Source organism: Garra rufa, chromosome 12, assembly GCF_049309525.1.
Source record: "Garra rufa chromosome 12, GarRuf1.0, whole genome shotgun sequence".
Taxonomy (NCBI): domain Eukaryota; kingdom Metazoa; phylum Chordata; class Actinopteri; order Cypriniformes; family Cyprinidae; genus Garra; species Garra rufa.
The window spans coordinates 27327317-27350584 of record NC_133372.1 but is presented as its reverse complement, the minus strand read 5'-3'; the positions used below and the strand labels follow the sequence as shown (position 1 = coordinate 27350584).

Genomic DNA, 23268 nt, shown 5'->3' with positions numbered 1-23268 from the left:
TGATTTAAAAAAAAAAAACGTAATTGTGACTTTTTATCTCACCATTCTTATGCAATTTCCTGCAATACAAACTCGCAATTCTAACTTTTTTCTTAGAATTGTAAGATATGAAGTCAGAATTGCAAGATATAAACTCAATTCTGACTTTTTATTCTTAGAATTGTGATATAAGCTTGCAATTCTGAGTTATAAAATCTGAATTTTGAGATATGAACTCACAATTCTGCCTTTTTTCTCTCAGAATTGTGAGGTAATATCTCGCAATTGTAACTTTTTTTTTCTCAAAATTGTGAGTTTATATCTCGTAGTTCTGTGAGATATAGGCCTAAACTTACAATTCTGAGAACATAGCCTTTTCCTCCTCAAAATTAGACTTTATAACTCAAATATGAGAAAAAAAGTCAGAATTGCGAGATATAAACTCATATTTGCGAGGAAAAAAAGTCATTATTGCATTTTTTTTTTTTGCAATTATAAGTGTGTGTCTGTAAAAGTGATATTTGACTAAATCATGTTGTGTTTATAAAAAGGATAAAAACCTTCAAGCAGTTAACTTTAAACCAAAGGTACAAAAAGTTCTCGAACATTTCTGTCAACGGGAAAACTGAAAATAAATACATTTTTTTATATTTTATTATGCAATTATTAAATTAAGTGTTTTAATGAAAGCCCATTTCTGCCACTGAATAAAAATTGTAAAAAAGATAATTGCGACTTTTTAAAATTATTTAAACTTTCCCTACAATTGCGTGATTAAAAACTTGCAGTCCTGACTTTTTCTCTCAGAATTGCATGATGTACACTTGCAATTGCGATTTATAAATTCAGAATTGCGAGATATAAACTCAGTTCTGACCTTTTCCCTCAGAATTGCATGATATAAACTAGCAATTGCGAGTTATAAAGTTAGAATTGTGAGATATAAACAATTCTGAGAAAAAAAGTCAGAATTACTAGTTTATATCTTGCAATTGTGAATATATAACACATACATATCAGTCTTTTTCACCCCTTAAAAATTAGACTCTTTATATATATATATATATATATATATATATATATATATATATATATATAATTTTTTTTTTTTTTTTTTTTTTTTTTTTTTTTTTTGGAAGAATTGTGAATTTTTTTTATTTGTCTTAATTCTGTTTTTAATAAATAAGAAATAAATTATAGCGAGTTTATATCTTGCAATTCTGACTTTATAATTCACAAAAAAAGTCAGAATTGTGAGACAAAAAGTCGATAACATTTGACAGTAGTCATTAACTTCCATAGTATTGAAAAAATACTATAAAAATAGCTACCTTCATCTGTTTGGTTACCAAAATTCTTTAAAATATCTTCTTTTGTGTTAAACAACGTAAAGAAACTCATACAGGTTTAGAACAAGGTGAGTAAACAATGAAACAATTTGCATTCCTAGGTGAAAAATCTAGGTTCAGTTGAATGGAACAGTGGAGCAATCACTGTAACATACTGACCAGGGAGCCATTTTTTAAATTTGACGTGAATAGATATTAACACATCTGTTTTATTGTTTTCAGCTAGCAAAAAAGATCCGTGAAAAGTTCAACCGGTACCTGGATGTGGTGAACAGGAACAAGCAGGTGGTGGAAGCCTCTTACACAGCCCACCTCACGTCCCCTCTCACAGCCATCCAGGACTGCTGCACCATCCCTCCCTCCATGATGGAGTGAGTACTCCTTTACTGCACCTTTAATTGAACCTTTTTCTCCACTGCACCTTTAAGTGTGTTTACATTTGTGAATGTGATGCGTCATCATAGTTGACTTACTCCACTGATTTTACTGTATGTGTGTGTAATGGGTGTGACGAAGCTTATGTCAGTGTGAATGAGGAAAGCATTTTTAAATGCCACAAATATTAGGTTAAAGTCACTGAAAGGCAATGATGAGTAAGCTGAGATGTCAGACTGCTCTTTCAAACCTAATCTCTCTCTCCCAGTGCAGTTTGCAGGGTTTTTGCCGTTTCTTTTGTCTGCTTTGTGTCTTAACTGTCCCTCCCTTCTGTCTGACTGCCTCTGTCTCACTCACATATCCAGACTCATATGTTTGGCTCTACTCTTCTGAATTTTCAACTTCTCTGCAACCCTTTATCTCTGTCTGAAGGATGTCCTCCATCATCCGATGACCTTCTCAGCTATGTGTCTTTCATCCTTTATCGTTTCATATTTTTTCCAGTCTGCATCTCCTCACTACTATCTGACATTTTAAAGGTGCTGCTGGTTATTACAAATGAATTATTATTAAGTTGTTTTATCCTCTGCATTTCCTTTACCATCACGTTCTGTTAATGTTTTCGGTATCCCTCAGTGATATTAACTTACAATTGTGAGTTATAAAGTCAGAATTGTGAGATGTAAACTCAGTTCTGACATTTTTTTTCCTCAGAATTACGTGATATTAACTTGCAACTGCCAGTAATAAAGTAATAATATAATAAAGTATAATAAATGAATAAATATTTTTTCCTAGAATTGTGTGATATTAACTCGCAATTACGAGCTATAAAGTCAGAATTGCGAGATATAAACTCAATTCTGACATTTTTTCTCAGAATTGCGTGATATTAACTCACAATTGCCAGTTATAAAGTCAGAATTGTGAGATAATAATTAAAATCTGACATTTTTTCTCAGAATTGCATGATATTAATTCGCAATTGCCACTTATTAAGTCAGAATTATGAGATAATAATTAAATTCTGACATTTTTTCTCAGAATTGCATGATATTAATTCGCAATTGCCACTTATAAAGTCAGAATTATGAGAGAAAAATTTAATTCTGACATTTTTTCTCAGGATTGCATGATATTAATTCGCAATTGCCACTTATTAAGTCAGAATCGTGAGATAAAAAATAAATTCTGACTTTTTTTCAGAATTGCGTGATATTAACTCACAATTGCCACTTAAGTCAGAATTGTGAGATAAAAAATAAAATTCTGACATTTTTTCTCAGAATTGCATGATATTAACTCACAATTGCCAGTTATAAAGTCAGAATTGTGAGATAATAATTAAAATCTGACATTTTTTCTCAGAATTGCATGATATTAATTCGCAATTGCCACTTATTAAGTCAGAATTGTGAGATAATAATTAAATTCTGACATTTTTTCTCAGAATTGCATGATATTAATTCGCAATTGCCACTTATAAAGTCAGAATTATGAGAGAAAAATTTAATTCTGACATTTTTTCTCAGAATTGCATGATATTAATTCGCAATTGCCACTTATTAAGTCAGAATTGTGAGATAAAAAATAAATTCTGACTTTTTTTCAGAATTGCGTGATATTAACTCACAATTGCCACTTAAGTCAGAATTGTGAGATAAAAAATAAAATTCTGACATTTTTTCTCAGAATTGCATGATATTAACTCACAATTGCCAGTTATAAAGTCAGAATTGTGAGATGTAAATTAAATTCTGTAATTTTTATCTCAGAATTGCATGATATTAACTCACAATTGCCAGTTATAAAGTCAGAATTGTGAGATAATTAAATTCTGACATTTTTTTTCAGAATTGCGTGATATTAACTCACAATTGCCACTTATTAAGTCAGAATTGTGAAATAAAAAATAAAATTCTGACATTTTTTCTCAGAATTGCATGATATTAACTCATAATTGCCAGTTATAAAGTCAGAATTGTGAGATAAAAATTAAATTCTGACATTTTTTTGTGACTCTTTCATCCTTTATCGTTTCATATTTTTTCCAGTCTGCATCTCCTCACTACTATCTGACATTTTAAAGGTGCTGCTGGTTATTGCAAATGAATTATTATTAAGTTGTTTTATCCTCTGCATTTCCTTTACCATCATGTTCTATTAATGTTTTCGGTATCCCTCAGCTCCGTCAAGAAAGAAGCCACGTTTCCACATACTTTGGCAAAAATTGAATTAGACTTAGAAAATAGATTAGATTAGTAAAAGGCTCCCACAGTCATTGGATACATGTATATTGTTGAAACCAAATCGACATATTAAAATGATTTCTGAAGGATCATGTGACACTGAAGACTCGAGTAATGGCTGCTGAAGCATTTTAAAATATGACATTTTAAAATATATTAAAATTGCAAACTTTGAAATAATATTTCTCAATATTACTGTATTTTTGCTAAATTAAATTCAAAAATATTTTCTATATACAATGGCTAGAATTTACTCCATATCTTTGTCACTTTTGACTTTTTTTATCTTTTGGTTTCTCCTTTAAGAATAAGTTTGCTTTGTCAAAATGTGCAGTTCTCAAAGGACTGTTTTGGAAAATGTTTCTGTCCTTGAGGCATAGAAACGTCTTTTACGATGTGTTGAAGGGAAGTAAAATGATACTAGGTGTTTATAAGACTACAAATAAAAGTTACTTCAGGTTTTCCAGTATGTTGTCCAGTATCAAAGTGATAGCATTGGAAGTATCACCTGAGGCTTGATGAAAAAGCATAAAAGATCTAGCTAGGAGCTGCTTTATCTTACAAGACAACACTTGGCAGTATTTATGATTGACACATCATTGGGCCTAAACATTCACACACCTGCCCAATCAGCTATCTGTGTTTATCTAAACCGCCTCTTCAAGTTTTCTTAACAATGGAATGTATTATACACCGCCTTGATATTATCATGTTACATCCTGTTTGTGGGTTTTGAAAAGGCTTTCATTGACAACATGATGAACCGTATAATGTACATTTGTAAAAACTGAAAGTGAACAGTACTTACATGATATGAAAAATCCAGTCATATCAGTGATCTCTAGAAAGAAAGTCATTTTATTTTGCAAAAATGGTGCTTTGCCCTTATGGTGGCAACCACATTCAGATCTTGTGACCTGCTGTTTCCTATCAAAGTTGCTTTAAGGCACTTAAGTTCACTCAGTGGACAACTTGGGAATGTTTTCTATGCAGAAAATAGCATTCTAGTACAGCTGCTGTGTGCGTGCTTGGGGGGAAAACCAACATTTCCAAAACATCTCCAAAATGTTTGTCAGGATTTTGTTTTGGTAATATACACTACAAGTCAAAAGTTTTTGAACAGTAAGATTTTTAATGTTTTTAAGATTTTTATTGCATTTATTTGATCCAAACTACAGCAAAAACAGAAAAACATTTGAAATATTTTTAATATTTAAAATAGCTGTTTTCCATTAGAATTTTATATATTTTAAAATGCAATTCATTCCTGTGATCAAAGCTAAATTTTTAGCATCATTACTCCATTTTTCAGTCTCACATGATTCTTCAGAAATCATTCTAATATGCTGATTTGCTTTTTTAAAAAACATGTTTTATTATTATTAACAATATTTAAAACATCTTAGTACATTTTTTTTATGGTTTATTTGATGAATAGAAAGATCCGAAGATCAGCATTTATCTGAAATAAAAAGCTTTTGTAACATTATACGCTATACCATTCAAAAGCTTAACGTCTGTATAATTATAATTTTTGAGAAAGAAATGATAGAAATGAATACTTTTGTTTAGCAAGGATGCTTTAAATTGATCAAAAGTGATAATAAAGACTTTTTATAATGTCACATAAGATTTCTGTATTAAATAAATGCTGTTCTTTTGAACTTTCTATTCATCAAAGAACCCTGAAAAACACCTACTCAGCTGTTTTCAACATTATAATATTAATGTTTTTTAACAGCAAATCAGAATATTAAAATCATTTCTGAAGGATCATGTGACTGGAGTAATAATGCTAAAATTCCGCTTTAAAATCACAGTAATAGATTACATTTTAAAATGTATTCAAATAGAGAACAGTTATTTTAAATAGTACAAATATTTTAAAATTGTACTGATTTTGCTGTGCTTTTGATCAAATAAATGCAGGCTTGGTGAGGAGAAGATACTTTAAAAAACATAAAATCTTACTGTTCAAAAACTTTTGACTGGTAGTGTATATTTACAGGCAGTCTGAGAACATTGGTTTCATAAGGTTACTACAAAACTGCATGTGCATGCAGCATAAACATCAGTATCAGTGTCAAATTGACAAATGAAACAAAAACTAAATATTAAATTAAAGATGACATCACACACTTTTATAAGAAGTCAATTTCCGGCAGTGGAATAAAAAATAAGCAAGGTAGTTTTGACATTATCTTACAATTCTGACTTTTTCCCTTGCAATTCTAAGTTTAAATCTCACAATTTAGACATTTTCCTCACAAATATTTCAGAATTGTAAAATAGTACTCAGAATTATTTTTTTCCCTTGAAATTCCAAGTTTTTATCTTGCAGTTCTGTTTTCTTTGTTTCTGCTATCGAATAAAAACTTAAAGCTAATTGCTCTTTATTCCACAGTTCTGAGTTTATATCTTCCAATTCTGAATTTATATCTTTACATTTTTAAATTTACAATTCTGAGAATTGCAAGGGGAAAAAAGTCTACATTTTTCCTTAAGAAACCGCAAACAAAATGCCTGTGCTATGATTAATGAAAAAACAGACTGAATAGATGAAAATGTCATTTTCAGACAAGGTTTCTAGAGATTTAAAGCTTGCATATGACATCTGCTCCGGCATTGTGTCCTCTATCGGACCCCAGTTCAGCTGCCCTCGTAAAACACAGTCACGGCCGAAAGATCAAATGTTTCACACTATATCGATGTCACATCCCCGTCATATATCCCAGTGGTGTCTGTTCCCCCATGAGCGCTGACCTCTGGCACAGGAGAATGCTTTAATCAACACTCACCCCGACTGCCTCCTGCTACACTTAACCAGCGATGAAGCCGTCTAGAAATAGCTTCTTACTCAGGACGCATGTGATCGACTGCTCTCCCTCTCTCTTTCTTTGCTTAGGGGGATTTAAGTGTTGGTGGAGTGTTAAGCTACATTTGTGCATTGCCCATAGGATGGTCTGCAAAACTAATGAAGTTGAAGTGTGTGCTTGTGGAGTCTACAGTCTCCACATGCACATGTGATAAGGCTACAACCGTTATCACCAGTACTAAGGCATTACCATGTTTTTTTTTGGACCACGGTAATACCTTGATATTCTTTGAAGTACTTGAGTACTATCTAAATATCATGATGCATCATGATGTCATTTTCAACCTTCACTTCAGAATCAAAATTTCCTGATAATTTACTTAACCCCATGTCATCCAAGATTTTCATGTCTGTCTTTCTTTTTTAACCTTAGAAATTAAGGTTTTTGAGAAAACATTTCAGGATTTTTCTCGATATAGTGGACTTTAATGGGGATCAACGGGTTGAAGGTCAAAATTGCAGTTTCAATGCAGCTTCAAAGGGCTCTACACAATCCCAGCCGAGGAATTAAGGTTCTTATCTTGCGAAATGATCAGCCATTTTCTAAAAAAAGGCTAATGTTTTCCTTTTTAACCAATAATGTTTGACTTGCACTAACTCTGTCCACAACTTCACAGATTACTTAGTTACTTTGGAAAACTCACTGTCCCAGTGTTTACAAAGCGAACGCGCAAAGAAAGTCAAACGGCCTTTACAAAAAAAAAGCGTGCATCACAGAGTGCAATATGGTTATTTCTGGTTTAAAAGTATATACCTTTTTATCTTTTTTAGAAAATGGCAGATCATTTTGCCAGTGGTGGACGAAGTATCTAAAAACCACTCTTAAGTAAAAGTACAGATATCTTACCAGAAAATGACTTTGGCAGAAGTTAAAGTCACCGTTTATAATATGACTTGAGTAAAAGTCTTATGGTGCGTTCACACCGGACGCGAATGAAGCGGCAAGCGCGAGTGATTTACATGTTAAGTCAATGCAAAGAGGCGAATAGCCATCCTGCGGCGCGAAACGCGCGAATGAGGCGGCGCGAATGACGCGATTCGCGCGAATTACGCAGCGCGAGTTGAGCGTTTCAAGCGTTTGCCGCACCATTCGCTCGAATCGCGCGAAACGCTCAAGTTCAAAAATCTGAACTTTGGCGAAAATTCGCGCCGCGTTAACCAATCAGGAGCTTGCTCTAGTAGTGACGGAGGCAGAAATCTGAAACAACAATGGAGGACAAAATCACCGTTGCTGTCTGTGGTTACTCGGAGCTGTTCCATACATCTTTGTACTTTTATAGAAACGGAGAAAAAAAAGGATCTTGTTTGGAAGAAAGTGAGTGAAGAGGTCGGACAATCTGGTAAGTTTAAAAAAAAACGCTCTTTACTCAATTTGACCTACATATATATACATATTGAGACTACAAGCAAGCTAAAGCTGGCAAATTGAGCTCATTCACCTATTTTACAACTACTTTCCCGCTGACTAGTGGCAGACGCCCCTCCCATGACGCGAATTCGCGTCTGTTGTGAAGTAAATTTGACGCGCGAATGACGCGAGTTTTTACGCGCGAATGAAGCGAGTAAACTAAAATGTTCAAGCGTCCAACTACGCGCGAATAGCGCGATTCATTCGCGCAAGTCGCGTCCGGTGTGAACGCACCATTAAAGTATTATATTTATTGTACTTGAGTAAAAAAAATATATATATATGTATTTTTTTAAATTAAACATACTTAAGTATTGAAAGTAAAAGTACAAGTTAATGCAAAATGGAAAAGGATCAAAAAGTTTTAACTATTCTTCCATTTTGAATCTTTGGGTAAGAATTAAAACTACATTGTCTGGTACTTTCATTCAACATAAGAAAACATTTCTGAAATCTCCATCTTAAGTGGCATTTAGATGTATTTACACAGTTTAATGTAGCTCAAAGAGTACAATGGGTGCATTTAATCAGTTACAAATCTATAAATAATGCTTTGTTTTAAACATAAAACATTGAATACTGATATTTGAAATGATTTAATACAATAGTCGAAATGTGAAATTAAAACCACTAGTAGGTGGCAGCAAGTGACTGTTAATAAGAGTCATTGAGATTCAACCGATTCGTTCAAATGGTTGATTCATTGAGGAACAAAGCATTTGACGCATTTATTGATTAAGTCTCTGAATCATTCATTCAACCGATTTGTTCAAAAAGCTTATTATTTGTTAAGGAAACACTGTCCATTGCTCAGAGATGCAAATCAGTGCTGTGTTCTTTGTTTGAAACTATTTTCATTGGCAAAATTGAGCAAAAACAGGTAATATTGTGTCTAAAATGTAAGTCACTTAATGCTTACTTAATTAAACTTGTATAAAATGACTTATATTTGTTATACTGATATCTGGGAAAAAAACAGCACACTCTATGTGATATATGTTAACTATATTAAATTTAAATATAAAAAACATGCAAAGGCATTTTTGCCATCTACAATTTAGAATGCTTTGAATTTTGATGTTCAATAGATTAATAAATAGGGCAATGTATTGGAGCAAAAGTATACATTTTAATTAAGAAATGTAGTGAAGTAAAGGTGAATGTTTACAGAAATATAAAAACTTCCAAATACTCAAAAAAAAAAAAAAAAAAAAACTTTTTTTGCTAGTTTGTTTTGCTAGATAAGACCCTTTTTTCTCAGGTATGATTGTGTAGAGTCCTTTAAAATTGCATTGAAACTGCAATTTGGACCTTCAACACCCCATTGAAGACCACTATATGGAGAAAAATCCTGGAAAACATTAATTTCTTTACAAATTTCTTTAGTTTCTCCAGTGCTTACATTTCCTGATTAGGCTTTCTTCCCCCCACAAACAAACTCTCATTCTCCTGATGTCCTTTCCTCCCTCTTTCACTCCTTTTCTCTTTCCCTGTTAACTGTTAATCCGGTCTGTATCTCCCAATCCTTTTGGAGCCAGACCGTTTGGACAGGCTCTGAGCCTGAGCTAATAAAGACGGCATTGCTGAGAATGAGAGAGAGAGGGGGATGCAGAAAGGGAGCGAGAAGAGGGGCTTAAGTCACCATAAAGGGGTCTTAAACGCTGCTCTGCCGGACTGCATGCTTTCCCGAGTCCGTGCAGGGTGAAACGGGGAACCTCTTTTCCCATAATCCCCCTTGAGCCTCCCTCTTAACTCTCGGAGACCGCTGTGCTAATGAAGCCTGCTCTGATAGACACAGTGAGAGAGTGAGTGTGTGTATGTGTGTGACAGACAGAGCTGATACCGCAGTGGTACGTGCATCTTATCTCCGCCGCGTGTTGAGACGTCATCGATCTGCCAGCACTCTATTAGCCGTGGAATAGAATCACAGGGACTTGTTCCTGTCACCGTTAAACATGAAGTGCCACTAAATGAGGAGTTCATCTCAGTACGTCAGGACGGCTCTTTGCTTAGTTTAAATATTAAGAGGCTAAAAGCATTCGCTGCTTGTAGACAGTGCTTGTAAAGAGATGCTAATGACTGTGTACTGACACAGATTAAACACTCATTTACAATTACTGTTTTAATGCCTGATCATACATTTAATTGTCATCTGACACTATGCATTATACACAGTCAAACAAAAAAATATTCAGACACCAGATATAATTTGATATTTTATTACTAGTGGGTGCAGGACACTGTAGTTCATTTATGTAAGTGAGGATAGCAAAATAAAGTAAACTGAGACATATTATACCCCACAATTCTTCATACAGTGGACTACCAGTAAAAATTTGGGACCAAAATTATTCAGACACTTTGACCTGACCATGTTTTTTTTTTATAGCTAATGCGAACTTTTTACACCACAGACTGATTATTAAGCATTGCTTGCTAATTGGTCAACAAAGTATTGATAGTTGTGTAAATATTGTCATACTAACAGTTTTCTAAATAATTTTTGGTTGATTGTAATCCAATACATAGCTTTCTATCTAAGTTATCAGACATTATCAAGATGATTTTTTTTTTTTTCTGACACAGTTCAACATAGTTGAACAGTTCTTGTCATATTTTATTACTATTTTCAAAACTATAGCGAATAAACGAATAATGTGGGAAATGTTGAAGGTGTCAGAATAAATTTTGGCATGACTGTATTTCCCATTACCGTTAGAACAAAATACAATTTTTTTTATATCGATAAACCGATATATCGGCTCAGTTGGTTGAAGTGTCATTCCCCCTTGTGTCAGTTATCAAATTACTTAAAAAAAAAAAAAAAGTGTTAATTTTTATTATTATTGTTTCTTAATATAGTAAGGTGGTGTCCACATGTTGTTAACAGCATAAATCCTGTATTGTTTGAGTATTTCTTTTTTTTTTCTTCTTTTTTGTATATTTTGCCTAGTTATATATAAAGCGCGTAAAATCTGAATATATAAATGTAAATTGTGAAATATATATTCACAATTTACATTTATATATTCAGGTTTATAAATATACATTATAATGTACTTCTTTATATTCAGACTTATAACTATATATTCAGATTTACTTATATATAAAGTAAATCTGAATATATAGTTATAAGTCTGAATATATAGAAATACATCAGAATGTATATTTATAAATCTGAGTATATAAAATGTAATTCAGAATATATAGTTGTAAATCTTAATATACAGAAACAAATCTAAATATATATATGTAAATCAAAATATATATTTATAATGTTAGTCTGAATATGTCAATCAGAATAATATGTATTTATAAATCTAAATATATAGTTATAATTCTGAATATATAGAAATACATCAGAATGTATATTTATAAATCTGAGTATATAATTGTAATTCAGATAGTTTTAAATCTTAATATACAGAAACAAATCTGAATAAATGTAAGTAAATTAGAATATATAGTTATAAGTCTGAATAGATGTAAGTAAATCAGAATAATATTTATAAATCTGAATATAAACGTAAATCATAAATATGTAGTTAAAATTCTGAATATATATATATATATATATATTAGGGCCGGGACTCGATTAAAAAAATTAATCTAATTAATTAGAGGCTTTGTAATTAATTAATCGAAATTAATCGCATTTTAATCGCATATAAATATTTGACCTGAGAACAGTGAGAAGTAAGTTTTTACATATGGATTTTTAGTATACCAATGAAGAATGACTGAATACATAAGCTTAAGCAACAAAATATTGTTTATTTTTGTTCAACCAAGTCCAACAGACCAGTGCAATATTGCCATTAAGTGTAGCAATAGGATACAGTGTTTCCCCTAGGTTTCCATACTTTTTTTTCCCCCGGTACTTTACCCTACTTTGTGTAATAACGAAAACATTTATTTCAGTGAAAAAATAAGTCAAACTCTCTATTTTAACATTTTGAACAATAGGGCTTTACAATCTTTTGCTATTTTTTTTTTTAAAGAAATTCTTGTGTGTTTTAATTTTTCTCATAATCAAATGAAAGCATAAACATTTATTTATTTTTAATCAAATTAAAAATAAACATCTTTAATTTTTGGCAAACAAACAGAGGTTTGCTGTTAAAATCAATAAATAATAATAATTTAACATTTAAATAATAATTGTAGTATTTATTTCTACAATTAAGTGGTTAATCTTGTTGTTATATTTATTTTTTATCATATATATTGTTTTTTGTCAATTATTTAAATAGGAATATTGTTCTGTTTCATGTTAAACTGTACTTTTATTTTGACAGGTTGCCGTGAAGTTTCTGTGTGTAAAGTATGATATGATGCTAGTTTTCTCAAATGAAACGGTAAAAGTGACACTCACAGCAGCTTTGGAGACAAAAAGTAGCGGAAGCATCACGCGTGCGTCAGTATGCGTGTAGTAAAAAAAAAAAAACGCGTCTCCACCATTCATACATACAGATACAAACGGAACATGCAGGATTCGTATTAAAACGGTCTTTTTGCATTTCAGTTTTGACAGACACTAGTCCATATCGCGATTTGAATTAAGTGACAGACCAACTTTTGATTTATCAATCCAAAAATCGACGAATTTACGTGGCATTCCATGCTATAGTAAATTCGGTTTTTATGAATGGAGTCCGCGATCCAGTCTGTTTTCTTGGAAGAGACATTGTAAACGCGCCCCCCTAAGATAATGGTAGGGGAAACACTGGGATATTTAGAAATATACTAGCCTACATTTCAGAAATTCAGGTACCCTATAGGTGGGTAGACCTTCTGTAAAAGCATTGAGGTGATACTTGAGGCTCGATGTGCTGCGGTGGTGCTCCAGTATAATCGGTCCGCCGAAACTCATCCAGTGAGAAACGTTCCGCGGTGCAAAATTAAGTGCGATTAAAATGCGTAAAAAAAAATTAACGCGTTATTTTTGTGTAATTAATTAATCTAAATTAACGCGTTAAAGTCCCGGCCCTAATATATATATATATAATTTTTGTTAAAGAGAGAATTAAATTAAATGGTTGAGATCATGACAGTTGTCTTCAATTTTATCATAATTTATTATGTGATTGTGTCAGTTATAAAATCTAATGAACAACCTGATTTTTTTGGTGCGTGTGCTATTGCATTTTAAATATAGTAAGCTGGTGTCTGCATGTTGTAAATGGCATCATATGTTTAAAATACTGTATTGTTTATTTCTTTTTTCTTTTATTTTGTGTACTTGATAATACACACACACACACACACACACACACACACACACACACACGTATATAAATAATTTAAGACAGAATTTGAATGCATATTTCGACCATTTTCAGTTATTATTCTAATTATTTAATTATTATCAACAGAATCAAATTATTTTTATTTGAATTGTCAGTTTTAAATGGTGGAGATCATGATAGTTGGCTTTAATTTTTGGATGATTCATTATGTGATTAAAATCATGTGCTTTGAAACTGAAATACGCAATTAGAGGTGAACCGCAGATGTGTTTCAAGTTCTTGGTTATTTTAGGTCAATGTTGTTTTTCACACCTTGCAAGCTGAACGATACCTGAGGGCTTGTTTTTTCCATTCATTCCTTTTTTCCCCGTCTTATTTTTTCTGAATGTTTTTTTGCAGAGGCCCTAATTTGCATGTTGAACTGAAATCAAACACAGAGGAGGAATAAGTCTCAAGCTGTTATTCAATATATATTTTCTCTCCTTCTTTCTGGCTCGTTCTCTCCCCCCTTTCCCTTTTGCTTACTTGCTCTTCCGTCTTTTTTTCGGATGTAAAATTCAAAGCAACTTACAAATTTATTTTTAATCTAGCACATTTGCTTTGCCACCACATGTGAAGTGTGTTGAAGGAGAATTCTAATGACTAGGGCCTGATGGGAATTAAATGTCTGAAGTTCAAAGCGCTTCGCACATCACAGCAGCCGTCAATCAAACCGCAGCCCCGCTCCGGCTCTGTGAGACGACGATAATGGGGAGAGAGAAATGAACCCGATGGTGAGAAAGACACTAGTTTAGTAATGGGTGATGGAAAAGAACATACATAGTTCATGTGGCAAAGGACAAATACGGTGCATTTAGGGAAGGGATTGTGTGAAGAAGAACAGAAAGATGTATGCAGTAACTGTCATCAGAACAGAGTCGGTTGGCAGATGATGAGGAATTGATGGCTAGAGCTTGTTATAGAGATGGTGTATGTTTGTGTGCAGCAGTGTTTTTGTGGAGTCATGAGGGAGATGAAAGCGAGTGTGGCAGTGCAAGATCTCTGGAGACACTGCTTAGATCAGTGCTCGATTAGAGCAGGCAGAGACCTGAAACAGCAACATAATGGGCAGCCAGAAATATTATTCATTTGCAGCACATTGTGAATAGACAAGACTAATGATTGTTAATTACAAATCTAATCGGGTTCCTGAACACTAATTACCACTGTGCCACTAATATAACTAATGCTGTCAACATGCAACTAACCATATAACTCTGCATAGATGGCAAGTTTATTGGACTTTTGTACAGATTTAGTATTTAACCTTTACCTTCCAGATTTGAGTTTTCATCCTTATAATATAATATTAGTAAAAACATTTATTTCCAATTCATTTTAATCAAAAAATACAGAAAAAGTTGATGTTATGAAATATTATTGCAATTTATAAGAACAGTTTTATTCCTGTGATGCAAAGCTGAATTTTCAGCATTATTACTCCAGTCTTCAGTGTCACATGATCCTTCAGAAATCATTCTAATATGCTGATTTATTATCAATGTTGAAAGCATTTGTGTTGCTTAATATTTGGAAACTGTGTCTGTGATACTTTTTCAGCATTCTTTGATCAATAAAAAGTTAAAAAGAACAGCATTTGTTCAAAATAGAAATATTTTCTAAAAATGTAAGACTTTACTATCACTTTTTGTCAATTTTACACATCCTTGCTAAATAAAAGTATTAATTTCTTTCAAAAAAAGAAAGAAAGAAAGAATATACTGCCACTAAACTCTGAACGGTACTGTATATTGTTAGAAAAGATTTCTATTTTAAATAAATGCAGTTTTTTGTTATATTCTTCAAAGAATCCTGAAAAGGTTCCATAAAAAATATTAAGCAGCACAACTGTTTGCAACATTGATAATAAATCAGCATTTTAGAATGATTTCTGAAGGATCATGTGACACTGAAGACTGGAGTAATGATGCTGAAAATTCAGCTTTGCATCACAGGAATAAATTCTATTTTAAAGTATATTAAAATAGAAAACCACTATTTTAAATTGCAATAATATTTCACAATATTACTGTTTTTTTCTGTATTTTATGAGCAGAACACAAAAATCTTACTGATCCATTTATTTTATCAAAAAAAAACAATAGTACTGCAAAATGTTATTACAATATAAAAATAATGGTCTATTTTAATATACATCAAATTATAATTTTTTTTCATGTGATGCAAAGCTAAATTTTCATCAGCCATTATTCCGGTCTTCAGTGTCACATGATCCTTCAGAAATAATTCTAATATGCTGATTTATTATTAGAATTATCTGTGTTGGCAACAGTTGTGCTACCAAATTTTTTTTGGAACCTGTGATACTTTTAGGATTCTTTGAATAAAAAGTTAAAAAGAACAGCATTTATTCAAAATGATCGTCTTTGCTATCACTTTTTTTTAAATCAATTTAACACATCCTTGCTGAATAGAAGTAATAATTTCTTTCAAAAAAAGAAGGAATAAAACTTTACTGACTTAAATAAAGTGAAACTGAATAACTTTTCTGTTTTAAATAAATGCTTTTCTTTTTTTTTGGTTCGATAAAAAATATTAAGCAGCACAACTGTTTTTAACATTGATAATAAATCAACATATCAGAATGATTTCTGAAGGATCATGTGACACTGAAGACTGGAGTAATGATGCTAAAAATTCAGCTTTGCATCACAGGAATAACTGATATTGTGAACTATATTAAAATATAAAAACACTATTTTAAATTGCAATAATATTTCACAATAGTACTGTATTTTTAATCAAATGAATGCAGCTCCTTGATGAGCAGAAGACTTCTTCAAAGAACATTACTTTCTTCATTACTTCTTCAAACAACACAAACTTTTGAATGGCAGTGTATATGACCCTGGACACACAAAACCAGTCATAAGATGTAATTTTAATTTATATATTAAGCTGAATAAATAAGCTTTGCGTTGATGGTGTTTTAGGATAGGGCAATATTTGTCCGACATACAACTATTTGAAAATTTGGAATCTAAATATTGGAATTTAAATATTAAGAAAATTGCCCCTAAATTTGTCCAAATTGAGTTCTTAGCAATGCATATTACTATTTAAAAAAATATGTTTTTATATATGGGTCATTTCAGCTGGAATCATCTAATTTTGGAAAAGTTCTCCAACTGACCTCCTCAGATTTGTCTGAAAAAAATCCATGTGATGGGTAATATGCCCAATAGATCATATACAAAATTTCAGATCTCTACTGTGCATACTTTTTCACAAAAAATCTGTAAAAAAAAAGTTTGTTTTTTACCCCGTTTTGGCATCACAGTCTGAGTGACCATGTTCAGACTGAAATATCTCCAGAACTAGTTGTGCCAGGTCCATTAAATTTTCGGGGCTAAGAGTCCTAGTCCAGAACTGCATGAATTACAACTCACAGCATTGTTACTGAATTTACACCTGAATGCTGGCCCTCTACTTTTCTTCGAAACTATTACTTTAAGGGTTTTCAGATGTCCATAGAAACCTCAATTTTCAATGTATAAGCATCAAACTTGGTAAATGGTCTGATATGTACCATGTCTTTCACATCCTTTGACATCAGACAATAGACTCTTATGGATGTTGAGATATTAAGGTCCAAAAATTGAAAAACCTCATTTACACCAATGTTCAGAGCAGTATTTCCCATGAATGACACCAGGTGTGAACATGAAACTTTTTTTTTTTTTTGAAAGAGCATGTTCTTATTGATAAAATATCAAAAAAATTGGGATGGGGTTTGGACCTTAATATCTCAACATCCATAAGACTCTATTGTCTGATGTCAAAGGATGTGAAAGACATGGTACATATCAGACCATTTACCAAGTTTGATGCTTATACGTTGAAAATTGAGGTTTCTATGGACATCTGAAAACCCTTAAAGTAATAGTTTCGAAGAAAAGTAGAGGGCCAGCATTCAGGTGTAAATTCAGTAACAATGCTGTGAGTTGTAATTCATGCAGTTCTGGACTAGGACTCTTAGCCCCGAAAATTTCATGGACCTGGCACAACTAGTTCTGGAGATATTTCAGTCTGAACATGGTCACTCAGACTGTGATGCCAAAAAAAACTTTTTTACAGATTTTTTGTGAAAAAAGTACGCACAGTAGAGATCTGAAATTTTGTATATGATCTATTGGGCATATTACCCATCACATAGATTTTTTTCAGACAAATCTGAGGGGGTCAGGTGGGGACCATTTGATGATTCCAGCTGGAATGACCCATATTTACGGTAGGAAATGTACAAAATATTTTCATGGAACATGATCTTTAATTAATATACTATTAATTTTGACCCATACAATGTATTTTTGGTTATTTTAGAAAGTTTTCTTAGTTTAGCGTCTCTTTTGCTTATTAAAGCATTTATTTGAGCAGAAATACAGGTAAAAGTAATATTGTGAAGGATTATTATCACTTTTATATTTTAAAATGCCCAGTTTTTTTTCCAATGATGAATTGTCAGCAGCAATTACTCCAGTCTTCAGCATGATTTTAGCATTTACTGATCTTAATATTTGATGCTGAAGAATTAAAAAAAAAAAAATTTGTTCTGCTTTATTTTTGTGGCAACAGTGTTACTTATTTTCAGGATTCTTTGATGATTAGAGGGTTTGAAAGAGAATATTTTTTCTAACATTAAAAATGTCTGTCTCTACGGTCTTAAGTCAATTTAATACATATATGCGGAATAAAAGTATATGGAAGTATTTGAAAAAAAAAAAATCTTACTGAACCCAAACAGCAATTTTGACAGTTTCTTTTTTACATTTGTATATTTATATTTCACATATAAATTTGCCTCTTCATGCCTGTCTAAAAGTGTTGGATACTGTGAATAAAAATCAAAAGGGTTTTCCCATCTGCTCTTCGTCATCCTTCTCTCCCCTCAGCCTGCATCCCTCCATCTTTCTCTTTCATCTTCAGCAGAAGAGCTGAGCAGCTGGTAGAAATAGATATCGATGCAGTCTTCCTCAGGGGGTTTTACCACACAACTGTAAAAGCCGTTATTATAGAATGAGAAACACTTCAGCTTCGTTTTTCTTCACGACTGAGGCCTTGAACAAACTGAGCACTCACCAATCAAGTGCTGGACTGTGTTTCCCTCAGTGCCACTTTCTAATTATCACTGCTTAAAAGAATCTGTACTGATGTTTTGTCTTCTCTCTGATTTCAGATTTGATGGTAATTTTAACGCAAATGTTTCGAAGACCATCAGCTGTGATCGTCTCTCCCCTACAGTCAATAGCCGAGCGTTCAACCCAGGACGAGACCTGAACTCTGGTGTGTATCTCACTCTCACACACACACACACACACACACACACACACACACACACACACACACACACACACACACACACACAGTGTCTAAGCTTCAAAAACGCTAAGCCAATTTTCACTTATCCAGCTGCTGCCATGGCAACCATTTGCAAAGAACAATATTTCTTTTCTGACGTCAAATCTTCAAAGATTTTTTTGGCCTTTTGAGTGAGATAAAACTGAACAAGGCTGTTGAATACGTGACCTTGCTCATTTGCGTGTGGAAATACTTTATTTTCTCTCCTCTCATCTCTCTGTTTTTATTCCTTCCCTTTTAAGTGACCACAGCTTTGTACCTCTGCTCCCTTCCCCTTTATATCTGCTCTACCTCACCATTCAGGAAGTGTATGTTTTTATCACTTTATACACTGCGCCAGTGTCAACAGCACCTCTTTATATCGGATACATCAGTGTTTTGCAATGGGAAAGCCCCCCAAGCCCCCTATAGTTGTTTTTTAATTACATACTAGACAAAAGAATATTGAGTCAGTTAATTCAGTAACCTCTATGATGGATTTAGCAAGTGGTTAGTCTTCTGATCAATTCTTTAAAATAATTGGATTGTAAAAGTCATTTATTCATGAATTGGATTACATAGGTCCCCCTATGTATTTCACTATAAAAATATTATATTAAAAAAGCAGCACATTATGACTTTGAGGCAAAAGTCTTAGTTAAAGCAATATGCTAGTCTTGTGAGAACAAAGTTTGTTAACAGGAGCAAAGGAAGCAAAGTTTCCTTTGTTTAGCAAAGAAAAACCAGTCTCCTTTTAGCATATATCGAAATCCTCTAACATTTTTGTTTTTGTAGTCCTAATTCGTGACCGGTGTTTTGTTTTGCTCTCTACGATGGCTCATGTGTGACAGTTCACAGGAATCTAGAAATTACAGTGTATAAAATTTTAAATATGGATTTTTTTTTATATATATAAAAACACATCAGTTCACTTCAGAAGGCCTTTTTAACCCGTGTGGAGCACTTTTTATGATGGATGGATGCACTTTATTGGACTTTAAAATATCAACACCCAATCACTTCCATTATAAAGCTCGGAAGAGCCAGGACATTTTTTTAATATAACTCTGATTGTATTTGTCTAAAAGAAGTAAGTAATTTACACCTGACTTGAGGGTGAGTAAATAATTGGGTAATTTTTATTTTTTGCTGAACTGTTGTTTTAATACAGTTAAGGTCAAATGTTTATATCCCCCTTTCAGAATCTGCAAAATGTTAGTTATTTTACCAAAACAAAAGGGATCATACAAAATGCATGTTATTGTTTATTTAGTACTGACCTGAATAAGATATTTCAAATAAAATATGTTTACATATAGTCCGCAAGAGAAAAATAGTTAAATTTATAAAAATTACCCTGTTCAAAAGTTTACATCCCCTTGATTCTTAATACTGTGTTCTTACCTGAATGATCCACAGCTGTGTTTTTTTTTTGTTTAGTGATAGTTGTTCATGAATCCCTTGTTTGTCCTGAACAGTTAAACTGCCTGCTGTTCTTCAGAAAAATCCTTTGGGTCCCACTTTTTTTCCCCAGCATTTTTGTGTATTTGAACCCTTTCCAACAATGACTGTATGATTTTGACATCCATCTTTTCACACTGAGGGCAACTGAGGGATTCATATGCAATGATTACAGAAAGTTCAAACTCTCACTGTTAAGGAAACACAATACATTAAGAGCCACGGGATGAAAACTGGGCCAAAGGGATTTGAATTTAAGGATCAGGTTAAATGTAACTTATTTAGTCGTCTGGGAAACATCTTCTGTAGCCTCTGAAGGACATACTAAAAAATAATAATAAGAATAATAATTTAGGCAAAATAAGAAAAATGTACACATCTTTATTCTGTTCAAAAGTTTTCACCCCCAGCTCTTAAAGCATGTTTTTTCCTTCTGGAGCATCAGTGAGCATTTGAACCTGTCAACTTTTGACCCAATTAGTTAATTGTGAGAATTGGTCCCTTAACTAAAGTTTGACGAACTGATTCATTAAATGTGAGAAGAAGGACATTATAGTACAATAACAGCACAGTTCATTCTCAGGGTTAGTGCTAAACACACTTGCCTTTAGTAGGGCACAAGCCCAAAGGGACAAATTCTTGTTATTATTATTTTTCGTTAAGGTTTTTGGGGGTTTTGGGGTCCTTAACGTGCTAAAAAACTCTTGAAAATTGGCACACACATTGGAATCTGCGGCCATTAGGGCCGGGCAGAGACTGGTAGCCGGGCGTGGCAAGGGTACTCTACAGCGCCCCCTGGAACTTTGAGGGCCATATAGCACACATACTTGCATGTACACATATGAAACTCAGTACACATATAGAACTCATCGAACTGAACAACTTCTGTTGTTCTAATATACAGTATATATATAATTATCTCACAAATGCTTATAGATCATTAAAATAATATCTAAAAATGGTTGCAAAAGTGGTCATAAAAAGTGTCAGTAGCAATTTAAAATGAGGTCTCTTTTGTTAACATTACTTCATGCATAAACTAACATGAAGTAACAATGAACAATTTATTTTTACAGCATTCATTAATTATTTTTTATGTTATTTTACCCTATGTGTGTGTCTGTCTTTGTGTTGATCTTATGGAGTAACCCTTTCATTGCTGTAACCCTTAAATCCAGACTGACAGAGCACAACTGTAAATCCATGTCCCTGCTGTGCAATTGTTTTCCTGATGGCACCAGGGTAGCGATTGCACAGAGGGCTTGTGCCCTTCATCGCTGCTTGCAGCTATATTTTTTTTTATTTTAGCCACCTTGATTCAGACTCTCCCTGCTTCTGGCCTCACACACTCGCTCTTGCTCCAGAACAGATTATCTCAATTCATCTTCATACAGATGCTTATTTTTGTAAAGCAGTCATCAGGAGTTCATGTTACCACTCTCCCTCCATTTGTCACCGAATACTGACCCTGCTAACCATGCAGGCAGTCATCAGTCACATTTGATCCCTGTTAGTCTAAACATTGAATAAAAAGAGGAGGGCGGGGGAAGAGAGGGGGAAAAGAGACGAAACAATTAAGAGAGAGGAAAAACCTTGAGAATAGATTGATGAGAGACAGAAAGAGAGAGATACTGTTGTGTTAGAGTGTGATGTGATGTGTCTTTGATTTAGTTTGTAGGGTTGGTTCCTATTTCCCAACATTCCCCCCATTTGGTGTCCTTTGTTTCACCCGTTACTCCTCTACAAAATCTCCGTTTGTTTATTTCCAAAGAGTTCTGTAAGAGTTCTCCCGATTGTCAAAAAGCTGTGTGCCAATTTTAAAAGCACTGAAAGTATATACTTATTTTGTTGGTGATAGGGAAAAAAAATGCTATTAAACATGTGCACTGCTACAGTGTTTAAAGAAATTTCTATTTCAAAGGTATAGTTCACCCAAAAATAAAAATTCTGACATTAATTACTCACCCTGTTGTCGTTCCAAACCTGTAAGACCTTCGTTTATCTTCAGAACACAAATTAAGATATTTTGATTAAATGTGAGCGCTTTCTGACCCTCCATAGACAGTAACACAACTACCACGACTAAAAGTAACCATGTAATTGACAGCACTTTAAGCAAGAAATCTAACAGTCGGTAGAGATTTGAAGTGGAATGAAGGGATAGAGGAAATGAAGGGGTGTCACGTCATGACTCTGCTTTTCAGCTACTCCAAACACTGGATGGGGGATTAAGACCTCTTGGGACGGCGCATGTGTATGATTTTTAAAGCTGTCAACATGCTGTACAAGTTCCTGTTTATACTTCAGGCATGGATTGATGGCTCATTTGTGGTTGGGATGCCTGTTTGTGCTTAGCATCCATTTTTCTTATTCTGCAGGTTCTGCTGAGACTTGATGAACTATGTTTATTTTGATCAAAACAGGAAAAGGCTATTCCACGTCTCTGTGGCACCTAAAGCTGGTGTGTGCTTTGATGACCTTTTTCCTTCTTTATTATGGTATATTACACTGTCAGTCAAAAGTTTCTGAACAGTATGATTTTTAATGTTTTAAAGGAGTCTCTTCTGCTCACCAAGTCTGAATTTATTTGACCCAAAGTACAGCAAAAACTGTACAATCTGATATGTTTTTACTATTTAAAATAACTCTTTTCTATATATTTTAAAATGTAATTTATCCCTGTGATTTCAAAGCTGAATTTTTGGCATAATTATTTCAGTCAAATGACCCTTCAGAAATCATTATTTCAATACAATGTTCTGATTTGCTGCTCAAAAACATTTATTGCTATTATGTTGAAAATAATTAAAAATAAGTAATTTTTCAGGTTTATTTGATGATTGGAAAGTTCAGAAGAACAGCATTTATCTGAAATAGAAATCTTTTGTGACATTATAAATGTTTTTATCATTACTTTTTTATCAAT

The 23268-nt window shown here is 33.0% G+C and overlaps 1 protein-coding gene across 1 annotated transcript in view; it reads left to right on the top strand.

The window, feature by feature from the left end:
• The window catches only part of cachd1 (cache domain containing 1), a 65902-nt gene that overhangs the window by 6998 nt on the left and 35636 nt on the right, over nt 1-23268 (top strand). The window contains exons 2-3 of the mRNA XM_073851649.1: nt 1551-1699; nt 18721-18827. Coding sequence (XP_073707750.1) covers nt 1692-1699; nt 18721-18827 — 115 coding nt within the window. The 5' untranslated portion in view covers nt 1551-1691. The remainder of the gene's footprint in view (nt 1-1550; nt 1700-18720; nt 18828-23268) is intronic.